The sequence below is a fragment of the Penicillium longicatenatum genome, assembly GCF_028827895.1.
Source record: "Penicillium longicatenatum strain IBT 33135 chromosome Unknown contig_1_segment0_segment0, whole genome shotgun sequence".
In the NCBI taxonomy this organism is placed as follows: Eukaryota; Fungi; Ascomycota; class Eurotiomycetes; order Eurotiales; family Aspergillaceae; genus Penicillium; species Penicillium longicatenatum.
This window is the reverse complement of record NW_026643119.1, coordinates 3,456,786-3,470,527: the sequence shown is the minus strand read 5'-3', so window position 1 is coordinate 3,470,527 and position 13,742 is coordinate 3,456,786. Positions and strand designations below refer to the sequence as shown.

Below are 13,742 nucleotides of genomic sequence, written 5' to 3'. Positions count from 1 at the left end.
CAACAAAAGAAACAAGAAGATAGAAACAAGGGAATACACAACGCGATGCTGAATCTTTACCATCTCACAAACACATTTGAACTCATTTATGATGTGGCAGAAAGAATAGCACCCTCCTCGACCTGAGTCACGCCTTCACGCTGGTCCCGTCGTCGGCGCTTCTCCAAAATAGCCTCGCGGCGCTGTGCAAGCATTTTAAGCTGTCGGTTCTCAACACCCTGGAGCCAGTAACCGAAGCTTCCACCGACTCCGGCGAAGAGAGGGTAGACCCAGAGGGATTCCCGGGCGAGGATGGGACGCATTTCGATTCCGAGTTGCCAAAGGCGGACGGCAATGCCTGAATAGCCCATGTTAGCTTGAATATTCGATCCAATGGCCTGCTGTCTCAATAACCCGACCGTTGGGCTAATTCCAAGATGCAGAGAGCAATTGAGTAGAATATCGTCACGTACCGAAACCGCTCCAGAAGAGGACTTTGTGGACCATGATCGCGACCGGCTTGGGGCGGATAGGAAGATGTAAAAGGGGGGCGAGTCGTTCCGACACGTATAGAAGAGGTAGACTCTGCGCGCTCGCAGTGTAATGTCGCCCGGGGTCGGAGTTAGATTCGGGGGCTTGGAGTCGTACTGGGGCGGCAGGAGTGTGGTTGGAAGCAAATCAGACACCCGCAGTAACCAAGCACGGAACATCCTTTCTCCGTTTTCACGACCCCCATTTGTTATCGCTTATCACCCTTACGCGCGACTTCCGATATTCGAAACTTCGGGCATTCATTCTATTGCTCGTTGCTCTGTCCAACAATGGCCGATTCGGAGGCTATGGAAGATGTGCAGCTGGGCACCAAGAGACCGGCGCTGGATATTGAGAGCCTCAAATCAAAGAAATTCAAAGCTGACGATTTGCCTTTGTCTTCGGCGCAGCATGCAAGCATCGATAAACTCCTGCATTCATTTAAGAAGAAAGGTGGATTCGACAGCATTCGCAAGAAAATTTGGGCTGACTTCAATGATGGGGTATGCTTATATCACTAATTGCCAATGACCGCTCTGTTCTTCTTAAGACCAATATCTAATGTATCCCTGCAGGAGTCCAAAGTCAAGTTCACCGAAGAGCTGTTTGCTTTGGCCGAGTCGGAAATCGAGCGCGAACCAGCCCTCCTTTCGCGTGAGAGAGGAAAAGCTGCAACTCTGATCGAGGGTGCCGTCGACCGAAGCGATGTCTACAAGAATGCCGAACTATCCATCGACAAGCTAGCATCCAACCATTTGCAGTCCATACTTGATTCGGTGCGCGAGATCCGTCGACTAGAAATTGGTGATGAGGCAGCTACGAAAGAAGAAGAGGCTGGCAACAAAACCGATGCAGAGTACGAGGCTCATGTGCGAGCCATACGAGAGGAGCGGGAAAAGATCTGGCGCGAGGAAATGCGCAAGCAAAAGGAAATTGACGAGGAACAAAAACGCATCAAGGACGAGGAGCGCCGCAAAAAACGTGAATTGGAGAGGAAGAAGGAAGATGAAGAGTTGGCAAGGAGGAAAGAGATCGATGACCAACGGCGAGCGGAGCGTGAGCGTGAGCGCGAAGAGCAAAGGGCTATTGATGACCGGGAGCGCGAAGAGAGACGAGAACGACGCAGAAGGGAGGATCGGGACCGGTATCGCGACTATGACCGCTATAATGATTGGTCGCCAGCCTATCGCTCTGATCGTGGAGTGTCACGCAATCGGGATTCAAAACGAGAAAAGTCTGCCGTCTCAAAAGATGCAACCCCTGCGCCAGCTGCTCCTGCGGACGAGGAGTCACTCGAGGAAGCTGCTTTGAAAATGCTGCTGAAAGAGGGAGAAGAGCTCGCAGCTAAGGCCCGTCAAAAGCCCGACTTCGACTTTGAAAAGGCCGAGGCCCTTGAAAGTGGACTGAAACCACCAGACAACAAAAGCAGCGATTCAAAGTTGGGTAATACTTCGAATAGGGTGACCAGCCCATCCCGCGACTCCAGACCCCGTGATTCAACATCCGACCGAAGAGATCGGACTCGACACCACACCCGAGACCGGAGTCGAAGCCGCTCTCGCCGACGCGGATCTAGGTATAGTCCTGACCGTCGACGAGATAGGTCTAGAGATGCTTCAGTGAGGTCTCGTGATGAACGACGTGGCTACCGTGATTTCCGTGATTCCCGTGATGATCGAAGCTACCGACCAAGCCGTCGCACTCGCAGTCGATCGGTACCCAGGGAACGAGATCGTGATAGAGACAGAGACAGAGCTCGACCACGGTCCATATCCCGTGACCGAGACCCCGACCGCCGTCGCGACAGAAGCCGAGACCGTGATCGTGACCGTGATGACTACCGCCCACGTCGCAGATCCCCTTCACGCCGACGTTCACGTTCACGATCTCGATCTCGTCCTCGTGCCCCCCGAGAACAGCGCTCTCGTTCACGATCTGCCGCCCCGCGACGAAGGTCACGATCTCGCCGTGCCTCACGCACTCGACGGCCTTCCCCCGCTAGACGGGCCTCTCCGACCAGAAAAGCATCCCCTTCTCTTGATATCGACCGTTATGTGCCGTCGACTAGCAACAGAAGCAAATCACCCCGTCGTCGGGCCCGCTCCCCAGATCGCGAACAAAGACCACGACTTGGCGAAATTGATCGTTACGTCCCTGGCTCCGAGCGAGAGAGCGGCAAGGAAAGAGAGGTCAAAAATACAACAGAGCCGATTAAAGACCAGGATGACCGAAGTACTCGTCGGCGGAGTCGTAGTCGACGAAGGAGCCCGAGCCGACGTCGAAGTCGTTCACGTCGACGAAGTCGTTCTCGCCGGCGAAGCCGAGGATAGCTATGAAGGGATACCCGACAAACCTCAGGATCTACTCCTCATGTATTAATAGTTTTCATGTATGACTAGCAGACTAGCAAAAGCGATGACTCAAGATCAATCTGAGTCTGGTTCTCGATCTATAGATTTAGCCTTTTTCCTTATCGTTATCGGGGATCCACTCCACCCAAAAAGTTGAAATCGACTGCGACTAAACTTTCTTCAACCGCTTTTATCCACTTGCAAAAGGTTTTATCGTGCCTTAAAAGTCGAAACCCGTTAATCAATCACAAGCATTATCACATTTGAATATTAGCGACATCAAGGTCATTCCTACGCACATTATAGCCTCACAGTGGCAACGAAACGATCATCTCAGCGCAGCGCAATATTTCATTTTACCTTTCAACAAACGCAGCTTCGAAACACCTTCAATAACCGTTCTTAAAATGGGTTTAACAAACCGACAAACAACTATTCCCATGCGGCCCTCAGCGCCTATTCCCAACAACGAAGACTCAGACCCAACTTCATCGTCCGGCTCCTCAGAAGAAAGCGACAGCGAAGACTCAGAAGATGAGAACGAGTCCATTCACCACGAACCCAAGGCTACATCTGCGAACAAATCGTCAATACCTAATGTCTCTGGTCGTCCGAAGCCACAAATACACAAGATGCAGGGGAACTCGGAATTGCTGGCGCGGTTATCGGCATTTTTGCCGCAGATGAAGAGTGCGAATGAGGAGTTGGAGAAGGATATCGCCGCAGGGAAGGATGTCGTTATGGACGACGAAGATGAGAATAAGGATTATATTGAGATGGTATGTCTTCCCTATATACTGGTTGGGGGTTTAATCTGTTGGATGGTTGCTGACTTATGTAGAATCTTGGGTTGGGAGTTTTGGAGGAAAAGCGTGACAACGGAGGGGATGCCAGCGGTGATGAAGCCGATGATGAGGCCATGAGTGGGATGGAATCTGGCAAGAAGGCTAAGGCTGGCTTTGATGATGACATTTTGGAGCAATTGATGGGCGGGAAGGATTTAGATGCCGATAAGCCGTCGATCGAGGAGCTTGGTCAGTAGAATAGCTTGTGATGCAATGTCCAGTCTTTATTAGAGACCTTTCTAAAGATGCAGCTACAATGAATACATATACCAGGACAACAAAGTCAAATAGGCATATAGTTTCGTACATTTTATGCAACCGCATCACCGATATCCTGTAAAAGGAACCAAGAAAGTCTATAAGACACTCGTGAAGAGAAGAAAAGAAAGAAAAAACAAAAACAAGCATGTCAAGTGTCTATTTATATGCATGATCCCATCATACTATGGCAGAGCCATATAATTAAAATTTGATTAAAGTTGAACATGGCGTCGTATCAAGGTTTATGAGACCTCTTTGATGCGGCAAGTCCAGCCAGATTCCTGGCTGAGAAGAGGCAAGCTAGCACCAAGACACCAGCCCAGCTCGTTGTCCTTGATCTTCTTGGCGATCTTGACCTCACGAGACAAGGGCATCTCGTAACCGGTGTGGAGAAGACCAAGCATGAAGTTCAGGTCCAGACACCATTCCGGACGATCACGGAGCTCAGCCATCGCGCCTTCGACGCTCTCAAAGACACCCCAGCTGTCCTCGCCACCGCAGACGGTAGAAGTGAGGTCGTGGAGCTCACCCAGAGTGAAGGACGAAGGCATACCGAGAGGGGCAGTGCGGTCATAGAAGTAGGAGAAAATGTAGACGTCCTCGCGAGAGAAAGTCTTCTCGAGAGACGGCTGGTGAACACCGTTGAACGAGCAAGGAGCCAGCTTGCAGTCGGTATCCTTCTTCAAGGTCTTCTCGGCAATAGCACGGCACTGAGGAGCAGCAGTCGAGTCCTTGGGACCAACCATTTTCACACTGACCGAAGGGCTAAGAGGATGGGGCTCGGGGAACTTCACGGTAACCTCCCGCTCCATATCAGGACCAATACAAGGGTTGGAGATGGGACGCTTCAACCAGGACAGGTCCTTCGGGCTGTTGGCCAACATAGCCTCCAGAACAACCTTGTGCATAGCCTCACGAGCCGACATCAGACCGTAGCCAAGGTGGGAGTGCTGGTAGAGTTCGAACTGACGGCCACCAAAGTTAAGCTCGTATTTGTGGTCACCCGGAGCCATGTGCTCGGGCATACCACCGGCCTTGCTCTGCTCGAATGTGGGCTGGAAAACGATCTGAGTGGAACCACCACCCAAGTCGAAGACGGCAGCGGTTGGGGTCTGATCGGGACCACCGATTTTGCCTAGGAGGTAGTTCGTAGTAATCCAAGCGTAGACACCCTCGTCCTTGCCGTCCATGATTTCCACACCACCCTTCTCCTTAGAGACAACGGGGAAGGGGTAGGCAGTTTCCAGACGGTGGCGCACAGCATCCAAAATGTTGCCACTCAACTCGGGGCCTAGTAGACGCAGACCGGCGGTAGCCTTGACCGCAACTGGCGTGCAAGACCGGTACTCGGCGGGGACGTTCTGCATAGCAACCTCCATGAGAGGGTCTAAACTGAGGGCAGCACCCTCGGCATCTTCCTTGTAAGAGCTGAGACCCGAGCCGCCGCCCTCCTTCTTAGCAGTCTGCTCGAAGACCTCGTTCTCCAATTCCGGGGTAGAACCACAGTTGTTGAATCGGTAGACGTGAATTCGGGAGCCAGTGCTACCGGCATCAATCATGAGTGCATACTGAATCAGTGGCTTGGAAGAATCAAAAGGCTTGGTGCACTTTCCGGAACCGGGGGTCGAAGGGGCTTGTTCTATGGAAAAGATGATTAGTTTTCTCATTCACTGAAATTTACTAGGGGATTATACCTTGAGTGTAGCTAGAAACAGTTGAGCGGGACGGGGAAAGCCACAAAAGAACCATAAACACGAAGGCGATAATGGCGCCAGTCTTAACGTAGCGCGTTCTTTGGGTCTGTGCCATGGTCGCGGCTTGTTTGTCGAATACTCGACCGGACTCGACGGTTGGCGCAAAGAGAGAATCGTTACTCCGGGAGAAGGAGCGCTGTCGGAAAGATGTGCTCTGATCTAGAGGTTGATTAGGGGTTGGTTGATCGTCGACTCCAGTCGACATGCGAGCAATCGTCGAGGCGATAAGCGAAAAAGGCAGGCGCTGTTGCCACCGGGAAGGAGAAAAGAATGACAAGGATTAAGAAAGGCCAAACTAGACACAAGGAACCATTGAGCCTCCAGGAACACCAAACAGTCCAGAAAGGAAAGAAACTGGGGAAGTAGATATGGTCAAAGTCGGGGAAGAGAAACAGGAGAACAAGAGAAAGGAGATCCAGGGTTTCAGGGTTGTGGCGCATGGTGTGGCGTAGGATTACTCGATCCGGTCAACTCAATACTCTTCTCCTCATTTGACACGCGAGCCTATTCTCTTGGCTTGGAGCCGCTTAAGCTACCCCAATCACTCAAACTGCCAACCTATCCTCAATATCCGTCATCGTCCACTCGGTTTTCCTTCCCTCCCTACCGAGCTCACCATGAACCATACGCGTGGTCTGATATCCACCGCGCAAGCCTTGCGCCAGACCTTCCTCACACCTTTCCAGAGCTCCAGATTCAGCTTCATACAGCCATATGTCCTCCAGAATGGTCTGCAAATCCGAAATTTCCAGCATTCTCGCTGCCTCGCCCTTCATAGACCTCGACCACCTGTTAAGGGGCCCATCAAGGACGAAGAGATCCGCTCTCAAACTGTGCAGGTAGTCAATTCTGCGGGAGATCTTGATCCACCCGAATTTTTATCCGATGTCCTTGAAACATTCGACCGCAAGAAGTACTTCCTTATTCAAGTGTCCCCAGGAGCTTTCAAAAAACCGCCGGTATGCAAAGTCATGGACAAGTTGGAGTATCGGAATGCAGAGAAAGCGAAGGAAAAGGCAGCAAAGGCAGCCAAACAGTCTCTCAAGCAAATTGAGCTGAACTGGGCTATCGATGCCCATGATCTTGAACATCGCTTGAAGCAGTTGGCTGCCTTTTTGGAGAAAGGTCGGAAGGTTGAGATCATCTTGACTCGGAAGAAGCACAAGCGGCCCCCCACGGTCGATGAGATCAAGCATGTCATGCAGACTGTGTTGGACACCACACGAGAGGCGGGAGCTACACAAGTCAAAGCAATGGAGGGAGAACCGGGCAAACGTGTTCTGCTTACTGTGAAGAAGGGTGACAATTGAATGGGTTAGGAATAGCCTGGATTCTGTATCATGGGCTTTGTGACATATGTATATACTAAGCGTTAACATCCCCAATTCAGTCGATTGGCTTGGGCATTTTATCATCAGAATGATTATCTTTATTATACTCCTCATGCCTGCTACCTGAGTTCTTTCAATGGGAAATTATTTATGGCTTCACCCCCCTTACTAGACGTTCCTCAATTCGTAGTCTACGGGCTGCTTACCTTGAACTATGAATACCTGGGTACTTAGATGTCTATGGTCTGGGATATGCCTTATTCAAGGGTCAGCCACTCACGATCTACCTGCTTTATCATCCCATTTGAAGACAGCCGTTAACCTCCGCAATTCGTAGCTTCTGATTGGTGGGTGCATGACTAAGCCCCTGGGCCCGGAAAAATTGGGTGTTGATTCTCCCCATTTCTTCTCATCGATTGCTCTTCTTGCTACCGTTTTCTATCGTTTTTGCTTCCCAATTGCAAGATGTCGGGCCTCACTCGTTCCTTCAACCTCCTGGCGCGCTCCAGCCGGGCTTCCCTCCTCCGCCCCAGCGCTGTCAACCCCATCCACCATGTCTTTGCCAACGACAAGATGGCTGCTCGTGGCCTGGCGACTGCTTTCGAGCGTACCAAGCCCCATGTGAACATTGGTACTATCGGTCACGTCGATCACGGCAAGGTGAGATGATCGCATTGATATCTCGGAAGTTCGCGCGCATCTAACCTGATTCTCATAGACCAGTCTGACTGCTGCCATCACCAAGCACCAGGCCTCCAAGGGTCTGGCCAACTTCTTGGATTATGCTTCCATCGATAAGGCCCCTGAGGAGCGCAAGCGTGGTATCACCATCTCGTCTGCCCACATTGAGTTCCAGACCGACTCTCGCCACTATGCCCACGTTGACTGCCCCGGTCACGCCGATTACATTAAGAACATGATTACTGGTGCCGCCAACATGGATGGTGCCATTGTTGTCGTTGCTGCCTCTGATGGTCAGATGTAAGAATCGCAATGATCCCCTTTTTATATTGGCGTAGTGAAGGATTTGTGCTGACAATATTTGACAATTAGGCCCCAGACCCGTGAGCACTTGCTGCTTGCCCGCCAGGTCGGTGTCCAGAAGATTGTCGTTTTCGTGAACAAGGTCGACGTTGTCGAGGACCCCGAGATGCTTGAGCTTGTCGAGCTTGAGATGCGTGAGCTCCTCACCACCTACGGCTTCGAGGGTGAGGAAACCCCTATTATCTTCGGCTCTGCTCTTTGCGCCCTTGAGGACCGCCGCCCCGAGATTGGTACTCAGCAGATCGACAAGCTCATGGAGGCCGTCGACACTTGGATCCCCACCCCCGCCCGTGACATGGACAAGCCTTTCCTCATGTCTGTTGAGGAGGTGTTCTCCATCCCCGGCCGTGGTACTGTCGTCTCTGGCCGTGTCGAGCGCGGTCTCCTGAAGAAGGATACTGAGGTCGAGATTGTTGGTGGTAGCGAGGCCCCCATCAAGACCAAGGTTACCGACATTGAGACCTTCAAGAAGACCTGTGACGAGTCCCGCGCCGGTGACAACTCCGGTCTGCTGCTCCGTGGTATTAAGCGTGAGGACATCCGCCGTGGTATGGTCGTTGCCGCTCCCGGCTCCACCAAGGCTGCCCAGAAGTTCCTGGTCTCCATGTACGTTCTGACTGAGGCTGAGGGTGGTCGCCGTACTGGTTTCGGCAGCAACTACCGCCCCCAGGTCTACCTCCGCACTGCTGATGAGCCCGGTGACCTCACCTTCGTCGGTGAGGACCAGTCCGGCCGTGTCCAGCCCGGTGACAACGTCGAGATGGTTCTCGCCACCCACCGCCCTGTCGCCGCCGAGGCTGGCCAGCGTTTCAACATCCGTGAGGGTGGCCGTACCGTCGCCACTGGTCTGATCACCCGTGTTCTTGAGGAGTAAATGGTTCCCTTCGATGCGAGCCTATGACTGAACTGCTGCCGCAGTCCAGTCCTTGTATTATGACACCCCTTTTCTTTTACTGTTTGTCTGCCACTTTATATTCACAGCGTGGGAATCATCGATCAGCACAAGGGATCCGGGAGGAAGCCGGAGTTTTCGCTTGACATCTCATTCATGTACTTTCTCCCCTCATTCTGTGGAAATGTATTAAAATTTAAGATCAAATCAAATCTCTTAATAATTAAATGTCTCCTGTTAACTATTTCTTTGTCATTCTATAACAGCCAGAGCTGCTACGATAACACGTTATCTTGATATCTGGACAATGGGACCCATCTGACGTTCGGCCGAAAATTACGGACGAACGTCAGAGTTTTCGGACCAAATTGGTCCGGGTCGTGGACATAGCTCAGATTGTGAGTGGAGTTTAGAACTATACATCTACATGCTTTCAGTCGCGCATCTAGTAGTTGTAGATTGACCGGGCATAGCTGATGGGACTATCGTAGTCTCCTGCCTTGATTCAATTGTTCTGTTTCTTGCGCTTATTGCCACTTCCGGACAGCGTCGTTGTGATATTTTATCGATATCTCCGCATTGTTGAGTAAACCTTCAGCGTAGGGCGCCGGGGGATAAATGATGCATGGCGTTTTCTCCCGGCTGGAAGCTGCTAAGACTGGAATAAAATCAGCAGCTACAATTTGACTCTTTGTTACGAGGCTCTTCGAACATGATTTTAGAACCTTTATTTGTCATCTTGCCCCGAATTTGATACTCAATGTATAATAACACTGTAGGTAGCATGGGTCTGGCAGATGATCATATCACCACGCACTCTGACCCACAATGATTCGTTCCAAAACGTGCATAGTTATGGCACCACGACGCTGCTTACGTTCAACTTGTCTTTTCTCTCTGATCTGATACTGCTCAAAAAAGACTCAACCCTTTCTTGGAGCCTGTCATATATTCTATACATCATTCGCTGCGGCACAAGGAATCCTAGTCTTCAATTCATGGGTGACATCACGCCATAAGTTGTCTTTCAACCAGCTTCTCCTTTTCAGCTGACTGGCACCAATATCAACTTCGTCGCGAGACATTTCGCATAATTGACAATATGAACGACCTTTTGTCCGATGCTCATGGTCCACCCCGCAAAAGAATGCGGAAGGGCACCAGAAGCTGTATGGAATGTATGTGACGGCGACCGCCTCTTCGCTTTGTGGACTAGTGCTGACTTGAGACAGGCCGACGACGAAAGATTCGCTGCACGTACGATTCTGATCGCTGCGAGATATGTAACGAATGTCGTTTTAGGGGCTCGAAATGTTTCGATCAGGAACATGGCTCGGATGACCCAAGTACTGGGCCTGGCTCTGGCCCGTCGGAGCGATATAGTCTCCGGGAACGGGTCGCATATTTGGAGACTGTAGTACAGGACTTGGCGAAACGATTAGATGAAACTAATGCTTCTATTTCAAAATGTGAGGTTATAACTAGCACTTTTGCAGAATGGCTTGGACCTTCTTGTGCATTCGACATTTTGCTAACGATCTACATAGCTGCCCAAACGACATCAGGGAACTTGACACCTGTATCTACAGAACCCGATAGACTTGGCCCGTCAAGTGAAAAGATTGAAAATGCGCCTGTAATGCAGCTGTTCGACAACTATCTTGTCAGTCGCCGCGATGACCCATCCAGCAATGACCAGTTTATGGGCGCCAAAGATACGTCAGATAAGGCCCGAGCAGTAAGACTCGAGCTTATATCACTGTTTCCTTCCGACGAAGACATCAAAAAAGTCCTAGCCCAGTGTTCCCACTTATGGTGCATGTGGGAAGAGGATGTTTCAGCACTGCACAAGGTCTTCGCTGCAAGATATGATACCCCAGAGACCCTGGTAGCACCTGCCGATCTAGGGAAAGCGCTAGTGTGTCTCTGTATTAGCATGCTGCAAAGTCCTCCTGAATTTGATTTCAACACGCTGCAACTTCCTATGGATGTGCAAGTATTTGCCTCTCGGTGCTGTGAAGCGGTTGACAGGCTGGTTGTACGTGATGATGACTTCTCGGCAACTCTGCCTGGTATAGAATGCCACTTGCTGCTCTCCAAATTTCATATGAATGAGGGCCGGCTGCGCAAAGCATGGCTGATCAATCGTCGAGCTATTGACTTGGCTCACTTAGCGGGGATGCACTTGTCTACCAGGACTCCACAGCCATCAGACAGTTTGTTTGAGAGGCGACTCAAAATTTGGTGTTCGCTGGCTACTTCGGATCGATCTATCAGTCTCATACTTGGTCTTCCTTATGTCATTTCCGATGCATTCTATTTACCCCAAGTGGAGCGACGTTTGAAGTCTGCGGAGTCTGCTGCTGAGCAATACATGCTCCGGATTGGTGTCATCACAGGCCACATGATAGATCGCAACCAAAATCCCACCGAGATGTGTCTTGAGACCACCTTGAAGCTCGATCAGGAACTCATGGATGCTTGGAATGCGATGCCGAATACTTACCTTGGTTCAGAGCGTGGCTCGAACGAAAGCAGAGAGCAGTATTTGGAACGAATACCTTTGCAATTTATGCCCAAGGTTCTGCGGGCTCTTCTCCATTTACCTTTTATGCTGAAGTATCCTCATGATCCACGGTTCAGATACTGTCATAAAACGGCCATTCAATCTGCTCGGGAGGCGCAGATCTTTTACAAAATCATTCGATCAGCAGCCCGATCCAATATGTGCAAGGTCATTGATTTCATGGCTTTCACCATGGGTATGCTGCTGGTAGTCCATCTGTATGGCTATTCGGAAGAGTGGCCAGATCACAGCAAAGAAGAAGACGAACAAGACTGGGCCCTGATCGGAGAACTTGTCGGGATTCTCCGTCAAGCCGCGTCAGAAAGTGGCGGATCCGTCGCTGCCGAATCAGCTCATATCCTCGGCGAGATGTATAAATGTCGATTAGATCAACAAAAGGGTGACTGGGATTTAGCGGCTCATTGCAAAATCACCGTGCCTTACTTTGGGACGATTACTGTGGGGGCTGGTGCCAAGTTTGCGGGTATGAGGAAGAAGGGACAGAATCCCGCAGTGCCTAGTCCAGGTCTAAGCACCTCGTCATCTCAGAGGACTCCCGGCCAACTTTATACTCCGCCTATGTCAGACCCGGATGGTGTAATGACTGTTCCAAATAACAACACCAACGGTCATACCCCGGTTGCCGATTCTGCAGGCTGTCACTCAAACCAGCCGCTCCCTACCAATGATGATAGCTCGCACAATGCTTTTACGGGCTTGGAGGGCAATGCCTTCAGTGCACTGTTTGATGATATTGGACAGTATATCTTCCCGAACACCACCAACGTCGATCTGGGACTGGATCAAGGGTGGAATTTAAATTGGTTTGACGGTAACGTGCTACCACAGTAACCTTGGAGATAGGTAGATGTCGATGTCGATGATATATACCTACCAAAGTCTCTTGTACTTGTATATAATATAATGTTTGAATTGCTTATATATCATTCTTTTATATAATTCTTGATGCCGTACCCTTCTCAAATATTATAAGGGCATACAAGCCACGATACTGGAATCGTATCCGTCCTTTTCACGCAGGATCTATACAGCCACCTGGGAAGTTCAAACTTACCCTCCCGCTAAGAGGGTTTAAAAAGCGTACCTAACAAGCCACTCAACTATACTAAGGTTTTTTGTATTAAACCAAAAGATATTTTGAAGATCGGCCAAAAAATCAAATATAATTAGGGACATTCAATGTTCCCATGAGTTATGAAAACATACCCAGAACCTTGAAGATAATCAGAGGGGCTCAGTGGACGCTTCCACTAGGGTGGCCTACTACCGCCAAAAGCTCGCATGATCAATAAAAGTCCAACAGCAAAATATCGCCCACTTATGACCGAATAGAGTGGTAAGAAGCAAGCTCTCAGACCACACTACACCTAGCTTTCACAAGTCAGCAGCCTCGGCGCGTCGGCAGTGTAGGTGTAATATCCTTTGGATACTAGACGCTTGACGTAACCCGATTAAACTTTCAGTAGGCTATTCTTTCTCAACAACACCTCAAATTATTGAGATTAAAGATGCCATTATACCTATGCAGTATCCTAGACTATATCTTGGATACCAAAAACAGTTTGAAATCCGGCCAAGCTGCTCACAGTTATCAGATCATTCCTCCAGCGGTGAGCAATCACGGCGATTTTATGCTCCGGCTCTAAACTACCACAACTTTCGATCTCAAAATCTTTGAGCATTTTTTTCACATTTCCTTCATCTACCTCTCTGGTTCCGATGAGACCATTCGCCCCCAAATTGAAGATACCGCGAGTCGATGATGGCACATCCTTGATGATATTGAAGTCGTTGAAGAGCGAGAGCATTAGTGCGGTCTCCAAGAGGATTCTCGGCTGCATCCATTTTTCTTCGTTTGTTGATACTGTACCACATAAAACCATGTAAAAACTATGTACATAAAATACAGTTCGAATCCTCAACGGACACTTGGTCCTCGGCCCGTTCCCGGAACCCCGCCCGCTAGTCTAGTGATTATGTGGAAATTTACCTAAGCGGCTCGCCTTCGTCTGTACATTGTCTCCTGCCGCCCTGCTGAAAGCCCCGCCTGAAGGATATTGGCACTGCTGCGGCATTAGCACCACAAGCCGGTGGCTAGTAGCGCTGAATGATATATATAGTTGGTCATGCTAGCGTGCTATTGGGACTCGGATTCGTGTCTGGGTGC

The 13,742-nt window shown here is 50.2% G+C and overlaps 9 protein-coding genes across 9 annotated transcripts; 6 read left to right on the top strand and 3 right to left on the bottom strand.

Moving 5' to 3' along the window:
• Window positions 1-86: 86 nt before the first annotated feature.
• Window positions 87-486, bottom strand: N7484_002064 (putative NADH-ubiquinone oxidoreductase 14 kDa subunit; the record flags this gene model as incomplete). The annotated part of the gene is made up of 2 exons (XM_057112484.1): window positions 87-337; window positions 453-486. 2 exons carry the CDS (start codon window positions 484-486, stop codon window positions 87-89), a joined length of 285 nt encoding a protein of 94 aa, XP_056977221.1.
• A 314-nt stretch (window positions 487-800) lies between these two features.
• N7484_002063 (BOD1/SHG1 domain-containing protein) lies at window positions 801-2,133 on the top strand (the record flags this gene model as incomplete). The annotated part of the gene is made up of 3 exons (XM_057112483.1): window positions 801-1,013; window positions 1,086-1,953; window positions 1,979-2,133. The coding sequence occupies 3 exons, from the start codon at window positions 801-803 to the stop codon at window positions 2,131-2,133; spliced, it is 1,236 nt and encodes a 411-aa protein (XP_056977220.1).
• Window positions 2,134-2,142: 9 nt separating this feature from the next.
• On the top strand, window positions 2,143-2,889 carry N7484_002062 (uncharacterized protein; the record flags this gene model as incomplete). Its single annotated transcript, XM_057112482.1, has 1 exon — window positions 2,143-2,889. One exon carries the CDS (start codon window positions 2,143-2,145, stop codon window positions 2,887-2,889), a length of 747 nt encoding a protein of 248 aa, XP_056977219.1.
• A 412-nt stretch (window positions 2,890-3,301) lies between these two features.
• On the top strand, window positions 3,302-3,903 carry N7484_002061 (NOPCHAP1/New4 family protein; the record flags this gene model as incomplete). The annotated part of the gene is made up of 2 exons (XM_057112481.1): window positions 3,302-3,640; window positions 3,703-3,903. The coding sequence occupies 2 exons, from the start codon at window positions 3,302-3,304 to the stop codon at window positions 3,901-3,903; spliced, it is 540 nt and encodes a 179-aa protein (XP_056977218.1).
• A 306-nt stretch (window positions 3,904-4,209) lies between these two features.
• Window positions 4,210-5,926, bottom strand: N7484_002060 (guanosine diphosphatase; the record flags this gene model as incomplete). The annotated part of the gene is made up of 2 exons (XM_057112480.1): window positions 4,210-5,606; window positions 5,662-5,926. 2 exons carry the CDS (start codon window positions 5,924-5,926, stop codon window positions 4,210-4,212), a joined length of 1,662 nt encoding a protein of 553 aa, XP_056977217.1.
• A 412-nt stretch (window positions 5,927-6,338) lies between these two features.
• N7484_002059 (putative translation initiation factor IF3) lies at window positions 6,339-7,031 on the top strand (the record flags this gene model as incomplete). The annotated part of the gene is made up of 1 exon (XM_057112479.1): window positions 6,339-7,031. One exon carries the CDS (start codon window positions 6,339-6,341, stop codon window positions 7,029-7,031), a length of 693 nt encoding a protein of 230 aa, XP_056977216.1.
• Window positions 7,032-7,517: 486 nt separating this feature from the next.
• Window positions 7,518-8,970, top strand: N7484_002058 (translation elongation factor Tu; the record flags this gene model as incomplete). The annotated part of the gene is made up of 3 exons (XM_057112478.1): window positions 7,518-7,712; window positions 7,771-8,033; window positions 8,106-8,970. 3 exons carry the CDS (start codon window positions 7,518-7,520, stop codon window positions 8,968-8,970), a joined length of 1,323 nt encoding a protein of 440 aa, XP_056977215.1.
• Window positions 8,971-10,090: 1,120 nt separating this feature from the next.
• N7484_002057 (uncharacterized protein) lies at window positions 10,091-12,406 on the top strand (the record flags this gene model as incomplete). Its single annotated transcript, XM_057112477.1, has 3 exons — window positions 10,091-10,166; window positions 10,221-10,457; window positions 10,536-12,406. The coding sequence occupies 3 exons, from the start codon at window positions 10,091-10,093 to the stop codon at window positions 12,404-12,406; spliced, it is 2,184 nt and encodes a 727-aa protein (XP_056977214.1).
• Window positions 12,407-13,107: 701 nt separating this feature from the next.
• Window positions 13,108-13,383, bottom strand: N7484_002056 (uncharacterized protein; the record flags this gene model as incomplete). The annotated part of the gene is made up of 1 exon (XM_057112476.1): window positions 13,108-13,383. The coding sequence occupies one exon, from the start codon at window positions 13,381-13,383 to the stop codon at window positions 13,108-13,110; it is 276 nt and encodes a 91-aa protein (XP_056977213.1).
• Window positions 13,384-13,742: the final 359 nt, after the last annotated feature.